At 44.5% G+C, this 18,041-nt stretch overlaps 2 protein-coding genes across 2 annotated transcripts in view; one reads left to right on the top strand and one right to left on the bottom strand.

Annotated features, from left to right (window-relative positions):
• Positions 1 to 8,114: 8,114 nt before the first annotated feature.
• Positions 8,115 to 17,867, bottom strand: pnkp (polynucleotide kinase 3'-phosphatase). Its single transcript, XM_030380577.1, has 18 exons — positions 17,743 to 17,867; positions 16,775 to 16,875; positions 16,639 to 16,685; positions 16,267 to 16,545; positions 15,817 to 16,113; positions 15,136 to 15,215; positions 14,977 to 15,034; positions 14,641 to 14,748; positions 14,465 to 14,536; positions 14,290 to 14,338; positions 13,745 to 13,815; positions 13,423 to 13,515; positions 13,189 to 13,285; positions 11,497 to 11,558; positions 9,273 to 9,382; positions 9,108 to 9,195; positions 8,912 to 8,979; positions 8,115 to 8,593 (listed from the first exon to the last, which is right to left on the bottom strand). Exons 1-18 carry the CDS (start codon positions 17,850 to 17,852, stop codon positions 8,473 to 8,475), a joined length of 1,911 nt encoding a protein of 636 aa, XP_030236437.1. The 5' UTR covers positions 17,853 to 17,867; the 3' UTR covers positions 8,115 to 8,472.
• LOC115560912 (TRPM8 channel-associated factor homolog) overlaps positions 17,696 to 18,041 on the top strand; it is a 27,090-nt gene continuing 26,744 nt past the window's right edge. The window contains exon 1 of the mRNA XM_030380566.1: positions 17,696 to 17,842. The gene's annotated coding sequence lies outside the window, so the exon portion shown is untranslated. The remainder of the gene's footprint in view (positions 17,843 to 18,041) is intronic.

Here is an 18,041-nt window from a genome sequence, read left to right as displayed (position 1 = left end):
TGTTATGCACGTGAAAAGGGCACTCTTGAAGGGCACTTTAGCGCGCTTTTTCAACCATTGAGCCACGAGGGGGGGCGGTCGCCCCCCCCTGAGTCCGCCACTGTCTATGGTCGATATACGTCAAGTGTCGATACGTCATCTGTAGGCGCAGGACCCCGAGCCGATCTGGCAGCCGAACACATCTGGGGGGTATACCAGACCACGTCTCATATTAGACATTCTCTGGGTATACCACGAACCTCACTGAACATACCCAGGCTTTCTTGGGAAACCTGGCTCGACAGAGCTGCAACTCGCAATCGGAGTTAAATGGTACCACGACGCTCACTTTAGATTTAATTAGTTGCACCAGGTTCTATTTCATGTAGGCTACGCCGTCTAAGCTTCGCCTTATGGGCTTGTCCCGTGCGTGCGCGGGACTGAAAATTTCAAACTATGCACCAATCAGCGTGGGCACCGCGCACATTTCCCACGGTATCGTGTCTATATAACGCGGTGTATACCGTCGCTCATCCTCCCTTTTCTTTCAGCACTTGTGCTTATCAGCGGAAAATCGAGAATACATTAAGATGACTTCGACAAAACGGATCTCCCAAGCAGGTGGCAGCGGCTCGGGCGAGGGCCACCTGAGAGTGCTCCTGGAGCTAGGTCCTTTTCAGGACCTCTATGCGCCTCCTGTCCCGCCTCCCTGGCACCGGGTGACGGGCACTTGGCGTGCTTTAGGTGCCTCGGCGCCGACCACGCCGCGGCTGCTATGGCGGCCCCCGTCTCCTGTGTCGCCTGCCGGGATCTGCCTGAAGAGGGGATCCTCTCCAGGCCTCTCTTCTTTTCTCCTGCGGTGGACCTCGCTGACGCCATCGACCTGTTCACGGCCGGCCCTGATCTGGACGACGACGACGGCATCATCGACGCCGACGACGCCTCCATGGACGACGTCTTCGGCGACTCGGCATCCGGTTTTTCCCGCTCCCGGGTTACAACCGCCACCGTCGTCCAACGTGGGAAACCGCGCCGGATGGCCGATCTCTTCTGGAGATCATGGGTGAGGCGGCGGCCATCAAGGGGATTCCCATGCCAGCCCCGCCTCTCGTCCCCGTATCTGATGATATGCAGGGCGAGTGCTTTCGCACCCCATCTTCTTCCCGGCGGGCTACCCAGTGCCCCCTGTTCCCGCCTGTGCAGCACCTGTTCACTGCTGCCGGTGGGGACCCTGAAGGCCCCGGTGAAAATCCTTCACGGATTTCACCAACGTGGAGGGGTGGGCCGATACTCAGGCGAGGGGGATCCCTCGCCTGGAGCCTCCCCTGGCAGCGCTTCTCAGTCCGGGCGCCGGATGGCGCCCTAACGAAAAGCCGCTGCCCCCCAACCGCCTCCAGAGACAGATTGTCGGCGATGTGTTCTACCATTGTGGTTGGACAACACGTTGAGATGGGGCCGCCATCCCATACAGTTCAAGCGTCGTCCCCCACCCTTTATGGGGTTGGTGGAGACCACGCTACGGGACCCGGCTGCGAGCACGGCTCTGGCAGCAGAGGTGGCACGTCTCTTGGTGAAGGGGGTCATCACTGTCGTTCCCCCCCACGAGTCTCACCTAGGGTTTTATTCCCGCTACTTCCTGGTTTCCATGAAGTCAGGGGAAAAGAGACCTATTCTGGATCTTCGCGTGTTCAACAGATTCGTTGCCACGAGAAAGTTCAGAATGCTCACTGTCGGAGCGTTGTTCCGGTGTGTGAGAGAGGGCGATTGGTTCACATCCCTGGATCTCAAGGATGCTTACTTCCACGTCCCTGTTCGGCAGGCGCACAGGAAGTTTCTCCGCTCTGCCTTTATGGGGATGGCGTACGAGTACCAGTGTCTGCAGTTTGGCTACTCCCTGGCTCCGCACACCTTCTCAAGTGTGTGGAGACGGCGTTGGAACCGCTCAGGCGTCAGGGAAAGAGGATTCTCTTCTACCTAGACGACCTGCTTATTCTGAGCAACTCAGAGGAGACCGCGAGAAGGGACACCATGTTGGTAATAAACCATCTCTCCTTCCTGGGTTTTGCCATCAACTGGGAGAGGAGCTCCCCACTCCCCAGCCGGCAGACAGTCTACTCAGGGCTTTGCCTAGGCTCAGCCACCATGACTGCGATGCTTTCGCCTCCTCGGCGAGACGCCATCCTGTCGGCGCTCTCCCGTTTTCGCGTTTGCAGAAACGTGACCGCACTGTCCACCATGCGCCTGTTAGGGCTGAGGGCAGCTGCCCACCCCGTGGTCCCCCTGGGTCTGCTTTTTATGCGCAGACTCCAGCGGTGGTTTGCTCGCCAACGGTTGGACCCCAGGCGACACAAGCTAAGGGTGCTCCTCGTTCCCCGTTCGATGTCGCCAGACCTGGAATATTGGAAAAGACCCTCCGCCCATCTCAGGGGTGTTCCCCTGGGCAGGGTGGCGTCCTACGTCGTGGTCTTCACAGATGCCTCGTTGACGGGTTGGGGAGGAACGTGCCTCTCACTCGGTCAGAGACGAGTGGCGCACGCCCCCTGCAGCACACATAAATGTGTTGGAGCTCGACGCTGTGAGGAAAGTGCTGTTGCATTTCTTTCACCTGGTGCGCGGCCGCCACGTTCTGATCAGGACAGACAGCGTGTCGGCGGCGGCGTACATCAACAGACAGGGGGGAGTCCGCTTCCCGGCTCTCCACCGAAAGGCGGTCGAGCTCTGGCTTTGGGCTCATCAGTATCTCCTCAGTCTGAGAGCCCTGCATATCGAGTGGCGGTTAAATCCGGACATTGTCAAACTGATCTGGCAGAGGTTCGGGACGGCGCAGGTGGACCTCTTCGCGTCCCGGGAGTACACGCACTGCAGGTGGTGGTTCCTCCCTCAGCCCTCGGGATCTCCCCCCGTTGGGGGTAGATGCGGTGGCACACACACCTTGGCCGCGGGCTCTCTTGTATGCGTTTCCCCCGCTCCAGCTGATCCTTCCTCTTCTGGAACGGGTCAGACAGGAGAGACTGTCCCTGATATTAGTGGCCCCGGAGAACCGATCAGCTCTGTCCAAATTCTGACTTCAAAGTCAGAACTACGGGTACCTTTAAGGACCAACCTCTGTGGGAGAGACACTTTGGTTTATGCAGTAGGAGGAAGAAGAAGAAGCCATTTCGTTAATGGAAGACCTAAAGGTGAGTGAAACTTGCACCAAAACAACACATGTTCCAGTTTCACTCACCTTTTGGTCTTTGGTCTCTCTATGCAAATATAGGCAAAGTCTCATGACTGTAACTCAAAGGGGTAAGGAGAATCCGGTCGCAAGTGTCAAAACCAATGGTTTAATCTCACCCCCTTTTCACCTTTTTAGATCCACCAGACAAGGCTGCCCAGCCTCCCCAGTTATCTTCACTCTAGCACTTGAGCCTCTTGCCTGTGCTATCAGGGAAAATCAGAGTATAACAGGTATCAAACTTTTTAATTATGACTTTAAAGCTAATCTCTACGCGGATGACATTTTATTGACATTGTCTAGACCTGCTCTTTCTGTGCCCCATCTGCTTAAACTAATCAGTGATTTTGGTGTGTTTAGTGGTTACAAGATCAACTGGTTAAAGAGCGAGGCCATCGCCCTGAATCGTCTCACACACTCAGGTAATTTGAGTTCAACACCTATTGTTTGGAAAACCGATGGTATGCGATATCTTGGTGTTAATATTACATCCCCGATTGATAAAATTTTTGAGTTAAATGGCCCCAAATTATTGAAAACTGTGAGGGACGATTTGAACAGATGGACAAACCTACCTTTATCACTATGGGGGAGGGCAGAAGTGCTCAAAATGAATGTGCTCCCACGATTAGCTTCTCTGTTTACCGCCATCCCATTAGAAGTCCCCCAGAGATGGTTCAGAGAAATTAACACACTATTTTCTTTATTTTTATGGAAAGGTAAAAAACCTAGAATAAGTCTGAAAAAATTATCTATCCACAGGAAAAAGGGTGGACTAGGGATACCAGACATTCATACTTATTATTTGGCGTACAATGGTATTTATCCCCTATTCTGGGCGTATGAGAAGGAGCAGGCAGCTATGGGTAGCTGGAGATTGGCTGAAGCAGAAACTTGTCGAGGTGAATTATAAGAATGTCTCCTTAGCCTCACTCTGGTATCACACCAAATGTAATAAAATCATAAAAAATCCCATAATTTCATTCTCGTGTAGAATTGTCAATGAAATACACAAACAACTCAAAATGAATGGTTTAGTTTTACTTTCATGCCCCATATGGAACAACCTAAAGGCCGGTGGGAAACCTATTAGTAATGAATCATGGCAAGAAAAAAACATCACCAACCTAGGTCATATCCTGGGAAGCAACGGAGAAATGCTCTCCTTCAATGAACTCAAGAAGAAATTTGGTTTGAATAACTCGGATACATTCCAGTACCTTCAAATTAAGTCCATCATGCAAAGCTTTACAAATATCATGTTAGCAGATAATGATTCTTTTGATATTAAGTTCAGGGATGCAGTCTCTGGCAGTGGAAAGGTATCTAAAATCTATAAACTGTTATGTTGTACTTCTTCTTGCATCTCTTCTAAAGTTATAAAAGCACAATGGGAGAAAGATTTGGGCATAAATTTAACATCAGACTTCTTCTTGCATCTCTTCTAAAGTTATAAAAGCACAATGGGAGAAAGATTTGGGCATAAATTTAACATCAGAACAATCGGAAACTGTCTTGAGCCGCTCAAATAATCTTTCAAAATGTGTCAGGTATAAAATCATACAAATTAAGATTCTGTTCAGATCCTATATCACTCCACATAAACTTAAGAAAATGAATAATGGTGTTACAGATAAATGTTGGCATGGGTGTGGAATGAATGGAACTCTTATCCACTTACTGTGGCACTGCCCAGAAACACAGACATTTTGGTTAAAAATCAGAGATTATCTATGTAAATTATTTAAAATCAACTTTCCTTTAGAACCAGCAGTGGGTCTTCTAGGAAAACAAATAGAGGGAGCAACCACAAAAAAAATTCAATATTTATTAGACCTAGCCTTCCTTTCAGCTAAACGGTTAATCCTTATGAACTGGAAAGTGAAGAAACCAAATTGTTTTGATATAGTTAACTGGCAGAAGGACTTTCTGGAACTTGTTTCTATGGAACAAGCAGCTTCTGTCTTGCAAGATTTGGGCAGTGACCACACAGATTCTCTGAGTCAAATCATGTCACTCTTGAAAGAAAATCAAATTGATGAGGATATATCCTGATACAACACTGACAATGATGAGCCATTTTGTTCACTCTTGTTTATTGAATTTGTATTTAGTTATTCACTATTATTGTTGTTGTTATTGGTTCTTTGGTGGTACCTGGGCCCGTTTCAGAAAGCAGGTTTAGTGAAAACTCTGAGTTAGTTAACCCTGAGATGAGGGAAACTCTGGTTTTTCAGTTTCACAAAGCCAGTTCAGCTTTACTCTGAGTCAGTTACCCTGGCAACATACTCCGTGAACCTAACCTGCTCGCTGGCAGGTTTTCTTCAACTAACCCCGAGTTTCTCCTGCTCTTAAGTTGAAGCCTGCAGACTGAAGGCAGTGGCAGACATGGCGTGTCCTTTTTATTGAAGAGCCAGTTGATGTCGAGGAGCAGATACTTGGATGTTTTATCATTCCCTGATGAGTAGCTACCTGTTTGAGCGTTTCCGTTTCTCTGCATCATCAATAATTTATATAAACAATATTCTCAGCCCTCACATCGCTCACATGACACATCGTGGACACGCTCTCAGTTCCGAGCAAATTCTTTGTATTGCACTTCGTTTTTTTGCCAACGGCAGTTTTTTGTATAACGTCGGTGATGCAGAGCATGTGTCCAAGGCAACTGTCTGTCGGGCTGTCCGAAATGTGACACTTGCACTGAAACGGCTACTATGCACGTTTGTAGTGTTCCCAAGTCACAGACCCACCAGACTTCTCAAAGAAGAGTTCCACAGAATTGCAGGTATCAGTCTAAGCAGTAATTCATTTATGTCATAAAGCTTTGAGACTTGAAGCACTAATCAGTCAATTTGATATATTTTAGGGTTTCCAGGTGTGATTGGCTGCATAGATGGCACTCACATTCCTATCATAGCTCCTTCAATAAATGAAGGAGATTATGTGAATAGGAAATCTGTCCACAGCATTAATGTACAGGTAGGCCTAAATAGTAGCCCAAATGAAATATGCTTCACTATACAGCTAATTACTGTTCTCCACTGTGAAGATCATATGTGACGCAGCCCACATGATAAATAATGTGGAAGCGAAGTGGCCTGGGTCTGTGTATGACTCACGAATGTTTCGTGAGTCTACACTGAGTGCCAGATTTGCCCGTGGTGAGTTTATATATATAGTTTATATATCCAGTATATAGTTATATCCTATGATCAATATTTTGTTTCCTCCTATTACAACTGAAACAATAAAGTGTATCTTGTATTATCATAGGAGAGTTTGATGGTTATCTACTCGGAGACAGAGGGTACCCCTGCCAGCGCTATCTGCTGACCCCTTACCCTGACCCTGACCCTTGCCCACAGCAACACTACAACTTGGCTCATTGCAGGACACGAGCCAGAGTGGAGATGACCATCGGCATACTCAAGGCCCGGTTCCAGTGCCTTCGTAGGCTCAGGGTCACCCCGGAAAGGGCTTGTGACATTATAGTGGCATGTTTGGTTCTCCACAACATTGCCACTATTAGAGGAGAACAATGTCCTACTCTTTCCCCCAATGATCCAGATAATAATCCTGACCCCACTGCTGATGCACGAGATGGAAGAGCTGTTTGAGACATGATATGCTTAAATCATTTCTAACTGACTCTGCCTTTTTTCTGTTGGCTATAATGGAGGTCAAATTTTAAGATAACCAGAAAACACAAATTTGGAGACTTGTATGTATAAAAGGCATTTAGGTGTTGCTTTCATATAGACAATATTAAATACTGGCAGTGTTGGGATTTTTCTTTGTTTAGCAGATTTCCCTAATTACTTAAATATATCTATCACATGTTGAATGCAGCCACTAAATGCTGTTTAATGAGGGCAGGCTAAACAACATCACAATTGCTTGTACTTAAATTATACCTTATCTGTTTGAACTACATTTTTATATTTCATTTTTAGTTGCAGCCAAGTCCGTTTGGGGCCTGTTGTGTTACAACTGTGCGCACAAACACACATATGGAATATAATTGTTGAATAAGTGGAACATTCAAGAGAAAACATTTTCTTTTTCTCAAATACTCTGACTCGGTCAGCTATTTTTTTCCACGCGAGCTCCCGCTTTTTGTCTGCTGCCATAGTATTGCTTTTTAGTAAAAAGATATGCTCGCTTTCTGCATATGCAGTCATTAAGATTTGCAACTCCGCTGGGGAGAAGTAGGAGGATCGAGGCTTGTTAGTACTTGTTGCCATGGTGAATCATGTTATCTGTGTTCCATTGATGAGGGCTTTTTATATCCTCATGCACGAGCTTCACTCAGAGTTACCTTGACTCAGAGTTGATTGAACTAAGCGTTATCACCTGTTCTGAAACCGAAAATTCAGAGTTTTACAGCTCAGAGTTGGTCAACCTAGAGTTAAGGTTTTAACTTAGAGTTTGTTGAACCTGCTTTCTGAAACGGGCCCCTGTCATATTACTCCAAAGAAAGAGGGGAAAAAATGTGTGTGTGTGTGAGTGTGTGTGTAGTTGGGGTGACTCATGAATGTATTCATGAACTTTCATTCATGTTTTGTTTTTTGTCTTAGTTTTGTTGTTGTTTTTGTTGCTGTTCCTGTTTGTTATCTTTGTTGTTCATTATGTAAAATAAAAAATATATATAAAAAAAAAGGGGTAAGGAGATATGCCTGTTCAAAGTTAGCATTTTTGAACTATGGTTAAACGCCATCTTTGGCCCGATCAGTGTAGTTTTTCTTCTTTCTTAATATTTAGCCAGCATCTAGAGCTGTGGAAACTTTCATAAAACGCGACACAGCAGTTTTTGCTGTGTGGGTCATTCTGGTGGAGTAAAAAAGACAGACAAATACAACGGGTTGCCTCGCACTTTGTGCTTGGTCCCCTAATCGTAATTAAATTCTTGAGCTTGAAAAATTGTCCAAAATGAGGTCTTTATTTTCATAAAATAATACAAATGCTTTTTCCCAGGACAGACAGTTCTGGTCCACATCAACACACTGAAGTCCTGGTTAACAAAAGGTTCTGGTAGATCATCTTCTTGTTAACTTTTCATGTAAATGAATGAACAACAAAAAACGTTTTTTTGTTCAACCAACTCACATTTGGTTGAAAAAGACGGAAAAACGGTTGTTAACATACCGGTGCTTGTATTAAGCATTGCTTTTTAGTGAACAGCAACATCATCACATCTTGTTGATACCATGTGTAGCACTCTCATGGTTGAAGAACAGTCGTAGAGATCCAGGGCTCATGTAGGGCCAACCTTTCAATTAGCCTTCAGAAAACAGTCTGAACAGGCTTTCTGATTTGCTGTCTTTGAAGTCGGGGACAAAGTGGATCTGAAGGATCTCGGAGAAGCCCTCGGAGAGATCTGGAGCCACGTGGTGTTTCCTGTCGACCAGTCGAGTAGAGTTAGAGGGGAGGGTAAAAATCATTAAATGTAGGCCCCACATAAAATAATCCTATTGCCCAAAATATGAACCCTAACAAACTAAACCAAACTTCTTCCAGGTCATACAACCAGGAGGTTCTTTGAAATGGACACACTGATCTTTATCCACATACAGAATACACAAGCATGAATTCAATCAGAAGTACGGTGGTGCAGATGGTGGATCTTTCTCAACTTCCCATGCGAGCAGCCATAGACCATGCAGCTCTGCACAGCAAGGCCGGGTGGCGCAACTTCTCAGCCAGCAAAATACTCACTTGTAGCTATGGAAGATCATGTCGTTGACCTTGACGTGTTTGACATCTGATGGGGCCATCTCACGAAACTGCAAACCAACAGGAAGAGCACACAAGGTCAGTTCTTCTGCAAGGAACGTTTAACCAGACAAAAGCTATCAAGAAGGGGAACTAATTTAGGGAGGCCCTATAAAGAGCAATAGGGATATGTATATACTCTGTTATTGTGCTTGGCCTGCTCCAGTGATGCCGAGAAGTGAAAACAGCGGCATGGGACACCCGATGCTTTGGCCACATCTATGTATCTGGAAATAAAAGAAAAACATGAAGAATTTCACACACACACACACCCACACCCACACACACACACCTCGTAAATTACCTTTTGCGCGACTCTGGGTCCGGGTTGGTGTTGTCAACGGCAGCACTTCGGCCCTCTCTCAGAGCCCGCTCACATGCAGTCACACAGCTCTGCCACGAACCAAGTGTGTCCTGACACCAGCACGCACACATAAAGCCAAACTCAGAATAAACTTTCTTAATATTCTTAATATTATCATCTTGCTTAATATGACTGATCTCGAACGTATAGCAGGATATTAGAATGACCTAATCATCATCCGGATCCAGCAGTCCTATCTTTAAGCAGAACCTCACACAACCTCCAATCGTCAATTCAACAACCCATGACCCACAACATCTATGTGGATGTTGGGCTGCATTTGACATGTGTGTGACATGGCTCTGAAACTGTGCACTCATGTTGGCCACCGCTAACTAGGGGTGCAACGGTACACGTATTTGTACCGACCCTTTGCGGTACAGGCACTTCGGTGCGGTTAGAGGTGTACCGCGGTACGTAAATGTGGCGTACATAGCGTTAATATGGTGAATGTAAAGGCTTGTTTTGCGATGCAGAATTTAAAGCTTGAAGTCGGAGTTCCACCCGGACCGTTTAGCCAAAGTATAGTACTCCTCTGTAATCCGACTCTGTAGCTACGGAGACCCCTCAGCAGCTCTCCGTTGGGATGTCGGATACGCAATGCAATTCGCCGCCCGATCTATCTTATATGTTGACTACAAACCATGTAAGCAGTGTTGTAAATAAACTTCCAAAGCTTTTCAAATCTTATTTGGTGTTTTATTGGTCCTTAAGGTGCAAGGTAACAATGTACAAAGTAATTAAGGTGCAAAGTCAAACCGGAGAAGTGATTCAGGAAATGATTTTGTTAGAGGACCAATGATCACAGCCCTTGCCGTCTCCGTTGCGTCGACCAATAGGTCCATGGCGTCGACGGATAGTTAAAAAATATTGGATGCGCACGTAAGCTACGGAGAGGGTCTCCAACAGGCTCTCTGGCTATGGAGAGGGCTCTCCGTGTCTATGTACAGCACTTTAACATGCACACTCTAGGGATAGGCAACAATCGTTGAATAGTCGAATAGTCTGAGTCACGTAGAATATCGAATAATGAATGTGACTATCGTTATTTATTACACGGCTCTTCTCAATGCTGTTGAACACTCTGTTGACTTGCATGGGCCTTCACAACTTCCGGTGTTGAATAGCGTCCTCGGTTGCTAAGCGCCAACCTCTTTGGCAGACTGTGTTTCTCTGCTGATTTCTCTGCTCTGTTTCTCTGCTCAACACTACGAATGCTGGTAACAAATAAATTGTAAAAAGAAGTGAAGTTTGACGTGTCTAGTTCACCGTCATGCAGGCTGTGTTCAGTTAAATAAATAAATAAATAGCGATCCATTTTCGGCGCATGTAGGTCTATCGGCCTAAGCCCACGTTGAAATAATTTTGATGTTGATTGTTGATGGCGCAGTTGTTGAAATAAACAGATTGATTTCATACAAATCATAAAAGCCTGTGTCATTGTGTGTGCGTGTATCCGAGGTGCGTGCGTGTGTGGGTGGGGGGTTCTTGATTGACCGATTTTCTAATTTTATTTGAATACTTCTCACCGAATAGTATTTTTGCCAGAAATGCTCATCCCTAGCACACGCATTTGAAAAGGCACCTCCAGGTGTTACTATCACTGTTGCTGTGGAAAAAAAAACGAGCTGTGCAAACCCAGCTCACAACAGTATTTCAACAACCCCTGTCTGGGAATTCACAAATGCAAATGCTATAACCAAGTTTATTGGTGTTTTCATTGCTGCTGATCTACGGCCATTCTCTGTTGTTGATAAACAAGTTTTTTCCCCTTGACTATGAACCGTACCGTACCCTACCTTAAAAACCGAGGTACGCACCGAACCGTTAACCTAGCTTAGCGGTAACCTACCGTTAACCTAGTTTAGCGTTGATTCTAATAAACATTGAGATTGTGTAATTGCTCTACATTTTTAAAGTTTCTTACACTTCATTAGTGTAACATTTTTATTATTGTTTGAAAAAATTGGGTAACCTTCATTCTGAAATTTTCCACAGACGTTGGGCATTGGTTGTGTAGTTGGTTGAAAAATACCCCCCTCTAGTGTTAATTGGTTGTAATAACATTGTTTCATGAGGTGACTGACAAACCATGCCGAATATGGAGGCCTTTAATCCAACATGCTGAATTGTAAATACTTCTACCAGTAGACGGAGCACTCACCCTGTTAATGTAAACATAGCCCTTTGGAACAACATGGGTGTGAAAGAAGGTGGATTTCCCAGCTGCAATAAAAACAGAAAAAAGCAAACAGGTGAGGAAAGTTAGGAATTCAAACCAAAAGAAGATTGACCTGAGACGTCTCACATTTACAAATGCTTCCCAATAGAGTCTAATAGATATTTAGAAATGTATCCAACTGTATCCAACTGTAAATATTAAAAAGCAGGTAATAAACTGCGTGGCCAGTGGAGCTCTGAGGTGGGAATAACGCACATACACTGTATACAATATAGGTTACCCTGACTTTCAATACGTAGAAAATGTGGTGGAAACTATTGCTGACAATTTCCTATTCAGCCCCTGTGTCCTTCACAGGCCTGTAATAAGCCTGTCCAATTATTTAATTTGGCTTGAATTTAATTATTGGACGTAACTGGCTGTCTACCTGCAGGCCTACCTGTTTGCACTATTTCCATTCCCTCATTGAGCAGAACCTTCCCAATCTATTCTCCAATCCAGCCTATGGCTAAAGCCTGCGAGCTAGTCCCGGGTTTTGGGGGAGTGGTTTCGGAGGGATCCTTTTGGTGGAATTCTATCAACAAACCAGATTACCCTAGCAGATTTCCCCATGGTTGCCTAGCCTAGCTTTATGGTGTGTTCCAGAATCCTCAGACGCCAGCCTTCCGAATTGCACGTGTGACGTCACTTCCGGGCTCGGAGCATTCATAGCGTTCCTGTTCGTCTTTGTGATTGTGGCATGAAATTGGCTAGTCGTTGTTTATTGTTAGCTACGTTAGCCGCTTTAGCAAACCAACCCGAAAACAAACACATCTTTAGACCATGCAATGTATAAATTGGTGACTGTAATAAAGTAGCAATGTAATCAAGTGTGTAAGAGAATTTAAATCGACATTAAAATGACCTACGTGGTACAAATACAAAAAACTAGAGCTGTCAGTTAAACGCGTTATTAACGGCGTTAACGCAAACCAAATTTAACGGCGTTAAATTTTTTATCGCGCGATTAACGCAATTGTTTTATAAAAACAACAACAATTTTTTTTTGGCTCAAAACAAAGAAGCAGTAGCCTGACTGCTATGTTCAAATGACATTTGTTCACAGCAGTCGTTTAATTGCACTATAGGCTTTTTTTTTGTATCGTCCTGTTTTGATCAGTGTATATGCCAATGTTGTTATCAATAAAAAATCATTTGCACAAGGCAAGCCGATGCACTTCACCATGTTGATAAGAGAATTAAAATGAGAAGAATTATGGGACAAAAAAATCAAGGGATATTTAGCATAGAAAAAAGAAATTGTGATTAATCGCGATTAATTTGAGTTAACTATGACATTAATGCGATTAATCACGATTAAATATTTTAATCGCTTGACAGCTCTACAAAAAACATAAAATCTCTTCACGGGCGCAGCCATTTTGTTGAAAGCGTCATCACTGCTCTCGGTCTACTCTCAGATTTTCGAAAGACGACAAAAAGGGGGTGTGCCTTCGAGAAATGCCGCAAGAAAGCTGGGAGATCTTCGACTTTCGACTCGGAAGTCTGGCGTTCGAGGATTCAGGAACACACCATTAGCTTTAAGCTTTAAATTAGGCAGTTTAGGAAATGTCATAAAAAGTGTGATTAACACATTGAACACTCAGCCAATCGTTTCAGTATTCTGTCACTCACACGCAGGGAAGCCTACAGCCACAATGACCTCCGTCTGGTCGGTGGTGAGGGAGGCGCTGGGGGGGTCGTACAGCCGCCCCCTGGAGTCCAACTTCCTCTGGGGGTTTGAGATGAGACACCCACACATGGTTTAGAACAGGTAATGCAGAAATGTATCGGTATGCCTCCAAATACAGGGATTCTGATTGGTCGATAAAATACTGCCCTTCACTGTACACTGCAGAGATCACTCACAGGGTCCAGTTCAGGCAGGCTGTAGGGGGCGCTCTTCCATCGTAGGAAGTACTCTTCTGGCGTGTGGAACTGGAGCCCAAGGTTTAGAGCAAACTAGAGCGACAATAGGAACAGCAGGAATAGGTGGAGGTGGTAAGTCATAGTTTAATTGAATCCTTGAGGCTTGGTGTTAAAATACCAGGTTGGGCACATGCTTTATGATGACTCATTCCACCCTATTCAAGAACATTATTCACCTGGGTCAATTAGATCACCTCATGGTGTCAAGGATTTATTCAAGTGGGTGAGAGGGCAGGAGGTTGGAAACAGATGCAGGTCTCACCAATCGATCGCTGCAGGAGAAGTCCTTCTTCTTTTTGCCTGGAGCCCAGTTCACCGGGCGACCCGCTGCATCTGGAATCAGAGACAACAGAGCAGAGCATCACGCGCCCGTTTTCGTGTGTGTGCGCAGTAGGGCTTTGACTTTTGCCCAAAAATCATATTCGAAGTTTGTTTGTTTATTAATATTAATATTTGAATATTTTTGAATATTGATTAATAATATTTTGACCATTAAATGCCTTCAGTAAGACCTGGATTGGGCTTTGCGAGGTTTGTTTACCGCGCTGCTATGGTTACCGCCGGTCTTGCGTGTTCCAACGGTTTATTAGGTTTTTAATAAATCGCTGTCTAATCAATTCTTCATTCACTGCCTCTACGTCTTTCCCTCTTTGCCTGCCCATAACAGGTTTGAATATTAAGGGCTGCCTAATATTCGTTTGAATTTTGATTTATTTTTTGATATTTTAATTATATTTGAATAACGAAGTGTGGAGTCAAAGCCCTAGCGTGCAGCGATGGATACAGTGAGACATCGTGTAAACTCACCTCCGACATAAAAACTTTGACATTGATCGACAGTCACGCCACTGTTGGCCTAAAGGGAGAAAAAAATTCCCATGATTGAAAAGATGCAAGCAAGATAATAGACTTGACTCGAATATCTTCATGACCGTTACTTTTCTTTTAGGTGCTTTCGGTCATATTTTTTACTAAAGTTTACCTTTTCACACAGGTGTGTCCACATCCCAGTTACTGGCTTACGGAAGATTCCTGGACCAGTCGCAACAAACACCTAGACACACAGCACACGTCAGTCATAATACAGACGTCACTTTGGCTACTGTGCACAGTAGTCTGTCAGTATGCTTGACAGCCATGTAGAACAACGTGAACCACCTGAACAGGCAACTGAAGGCTACTGAGGATGTCCTCCACTTTGGATTTAAAGACATTAGGGTTCAGTTTGCCTCTGGCGATCCCCATCTGGTTTGTGAAGAAAACCACCTGCAAACAAAGTGGAGGTGGAGGATTGTATTTGAAGGAATCTGCTTAAAGTGTTTCACCGTTTTAACAGTTCTTTGATGTGAGGCCCACACAGTTTGGTAACTAGGGTGACCACTTGGTTGTCACAGGGCTAAACAAAAAGGGAACCTTGGCCTTTACATTCATGTATTGTAATAACAAAGGAGGAGAGTGGGCAACGAGTTCTACTGCAATGTCACTCATCCTTACCTTGTGTCCTTTTTGCAGCAAGCTAGCCAGCCTGGGCTGAATCTCAGAGAAAAGAATCCTATCAATGAAACACACAAGAAAAAGACAAAACAGTGAAGTGAACCACATAGACGAGAGAAAAAGACTAACCCATCACTTGGAAAGAATTGCATTTCTTACCTCCAGTCATCTGGTGCCGTAGGAAATACTTTGCCAGACTTGGTAGTGATGATACAGCCATCTATATCAAACCCAGCAATCTGGAAGAGGATAGGATATAAACAAATCGTTGAACAAGATTCAGGAGATAGAAAGACAACCCCATTGTTTTGGAATTTCGATGTAGATCATTCCTGTCATACTCTTAATATACTAAATATATACGAAACTAGTGCAGTGGGTCACATGGCACCCGTCCATCATAAAGGACAAAACCATTGTGGGTGATCAACCAACGCAGCCGCAACTCTGGGCTGCACCAAAACATCCATTTCCAATATAATTTTTCAAAATGGCATCCTTGTTTTACTACTTCCTAGCGCCCACCAAGAATATAAACAATGGCAATACATAATTTTGTCTTTGGAGTCAATGTACGTCACTACTCAGAGTTTATGGATAACAAAACAGTAAGTCGGCGTACAAATACTCTCACGTCTCATCAAAAAGACCAAAGTGCTATATTAGCATTTTTTACATTCATGGCAGTCAGCATGCGTAATGCTCCTATGCAAAATCAGTACAAGGAATTCATCTTCTTTTTCATCAACTACACCGGTAATGGATGTTTGAGTGAAGCAAGGAGAGTGGTTTGATCATCTAGTGATCAGTATGCTGCTTTAAGACAAGGTGTCTCCTCACCTTCTCTCTGCCCCTGACCCCGGCAGCAGTGTAGAGCAGCAGGTTCCCAATCTGCTGCCAGTGGCTCTTTGGACAAACCGAGGAAGACAATGAAGGCGTTGATGCAGATGCCGCCAGGGGGCCATTGGGGCTGCTCCCCACCGTGGCTTTCTCTGCCATCTTCTGCAGCTTCCTCAATTTCTCCTCTGCCACACTCTCCTCCTCACGTCTCTCAGTTGTTCCCCAGGTGTCGGAATCTGCCTCATCTCTCCTCTGGCGCTTCATGTCATTGTATCCCCCGTCCGGGCTCAGCGACCTCTTAAGTGTGAAGAACATATGGAACCATACAAACATTATACTATGTAGGACACTGTAAACAAATAATTTGTTTTATTGCATGTGGTCCATTTTTGAATCGTATATGTGTATGTTGAATTTGGATATTGGACCAAACATGACCCAATATTGTACCTTCACAGGAGAGGAGCCAAAGAAATCTTTGATACTACGTTTGGGTCCGAAGCTTGTTGGCGTCTCTTTCCCTTTTCCATCCCTTGCTCCTTTGGTCTTATCGCTTGCTTTCAGACTTCCCAGTGCACCGCTAGAGATGCTTCCATTGGAGCTTAAATTGTAATGGAGTTTAAATGGATGGCTCTGGTTAACCAAGAAGAGGGTGCCTCCCTGGGAGAGCTTTCCTGATTGTCCTCTGACCAGCTTCTCGCTGTCCAGGAAACAGGGGTTAGGGCCCAGCTGCAAAATAAAAAGGTTTTATAGTATTTAGACATATGCATGGAAAACAATCACACATATTTGGACGTTGATTTAGAGGCGTGTATCTCAAACCTGGGTGATGAGTACATCTTTTCTCTCGTAACATGCCACCAATTTAACTAAAAAATAAAAGGTAAAAATATCAACATCCTACAAACACGCCTACTTACAAGCATGTATTTCCAACACACAAGAGACTCACTCTTACCCTGGTGCCTGGAACACTTTCTGTCAGTGACACCGCTCTCTGGACCTCGACCCAGGATCACAGCTCGTCCGTCCGCCAGAGGGACAGAAGCCCCCGAATCGCTAACAAGTGTGCAGGACATCGGGGGAAAGGAGAGAACAGGATAAATGCATGCAGCACCACCGTTTTATGCAAGGAATATAGGATATTTTAATGGCACATTAGCTTCACGTTGTTTAGAAACACGGACAACTAATAATCGCTCGGCCGATAGAGCTTCTTGTGTTCAGCGGGTGTGTCCGGAAAATAGATCCGTGTAGAAACGAAGGATATGTGGTCCACGGTTTTAGGTTCCGCTATTTGGTTGTCAATACCATTACCAATCCGCTTTGTATGATAATTTGGTTTAAGTTCTTGCAAAGAACAGCTTTCCAAATATATCTATGTTAAACTTGTTTGTTTGGGTTATTTATTTCGTTTTAGGGTTTAACGTTAGACAAACAGCAAGCTCAGTGCGTTTACCATTTTCGAAATTTACATGAATCTACCTCACTTATGTTATGCTAGTTATGGACTCGTTGGGCTGCCATTAATATATAATAATAATTACAATAATATTAATCGATAAGGGTTTTGTGGATTCAAGGCAGGACGGACTGGTTTTTCAGCTGACGCATGAGTATTGTTGCCGGAAGCTTTGGAAACACCCTGTTTACTTTGAAAGGTGAGAAGTTAGTGGCCGAAACTCGACAAAAGTAAAATTGACAATTTAATAAATATTAAACGGTTGTTGAATGCGGTCTTTCTCAAAACACCCTTTGGGTAAACATGAACTAACAATTTCCGTGGTACAATTCATCTGTGAAAAAGGTTTTTTCCGCAACCCCTGTTGTCCGGGGAAGATTATCATCCACCACATATTCCACAGGGAGTGGTTGCACCAGTACCATGATTGACATCACGGAAGCGTCAACGTCACCTGTCTTTACCTGTTCTGTCTCGTGGTGTGGATCAAGCACTTGCGTTCACTTAGTTGTTCCCGTACCGGTGCTGCTCTGAAGCAAAGGGAGGCAGGACCCCATCCTGGAGGTAAACACATTTGTCTTGGTTGGTTATTATTAAGATGTGCGATGTTAATGTGTTGTAAATGCATTATGCCTCTACTATGTCTGTGCCTTCCATACGCATGCAAAACCACATTTTACAAAGTTGACATAATGAATTGTGACAGTACGTTAATGGAGGCCAATGTCAACATCTATAGTAATAGTTATGGTTGAGTTTTATG

Source organism: Gadus morhua, chromosome 16 (assembly GCF_902167405.1).
Source record: "Gadus morhua chromosome 16, gadMor3.0, whole genome shotgun sequence".
Classification (NCBI taxonomy): Eukaryota; Metazoa; Chordata; class Actinopteri; order Gadiformes; family Gadidae; genus Gadus; species Gadus morhua.
Note: the sequence above shows the minus strand (reverse complement) of the source record. Positions and strands in the feature narration are given on the sequence as shown.

Bases quoted from the DNA above. Each gene is read 5' to 3' on its own strand.
- pnkp (XM_030380577.1), bottom strand. From the start codon at position 17,852: ATGTGTTTACCTCCAGGATGGGGTCCTGCCTCCCTTTGCTTCAGAGCA. The intron at 14,537-14,640 runs GTGGTTCACGTT...CTGTGTGTCTAG, and splicing joins GCCTTCAGTTGCCTGTTCAG to GTGTTTGTTGCGACTGGTCC. The intron at 13,816-14,289 runs GTGAGTTTACAC...CTCTGATTCCAG, and splicing joins TCAAAGTTTTTATGTCGGAG to ATGCAGCGGGTCGCCCGGTG.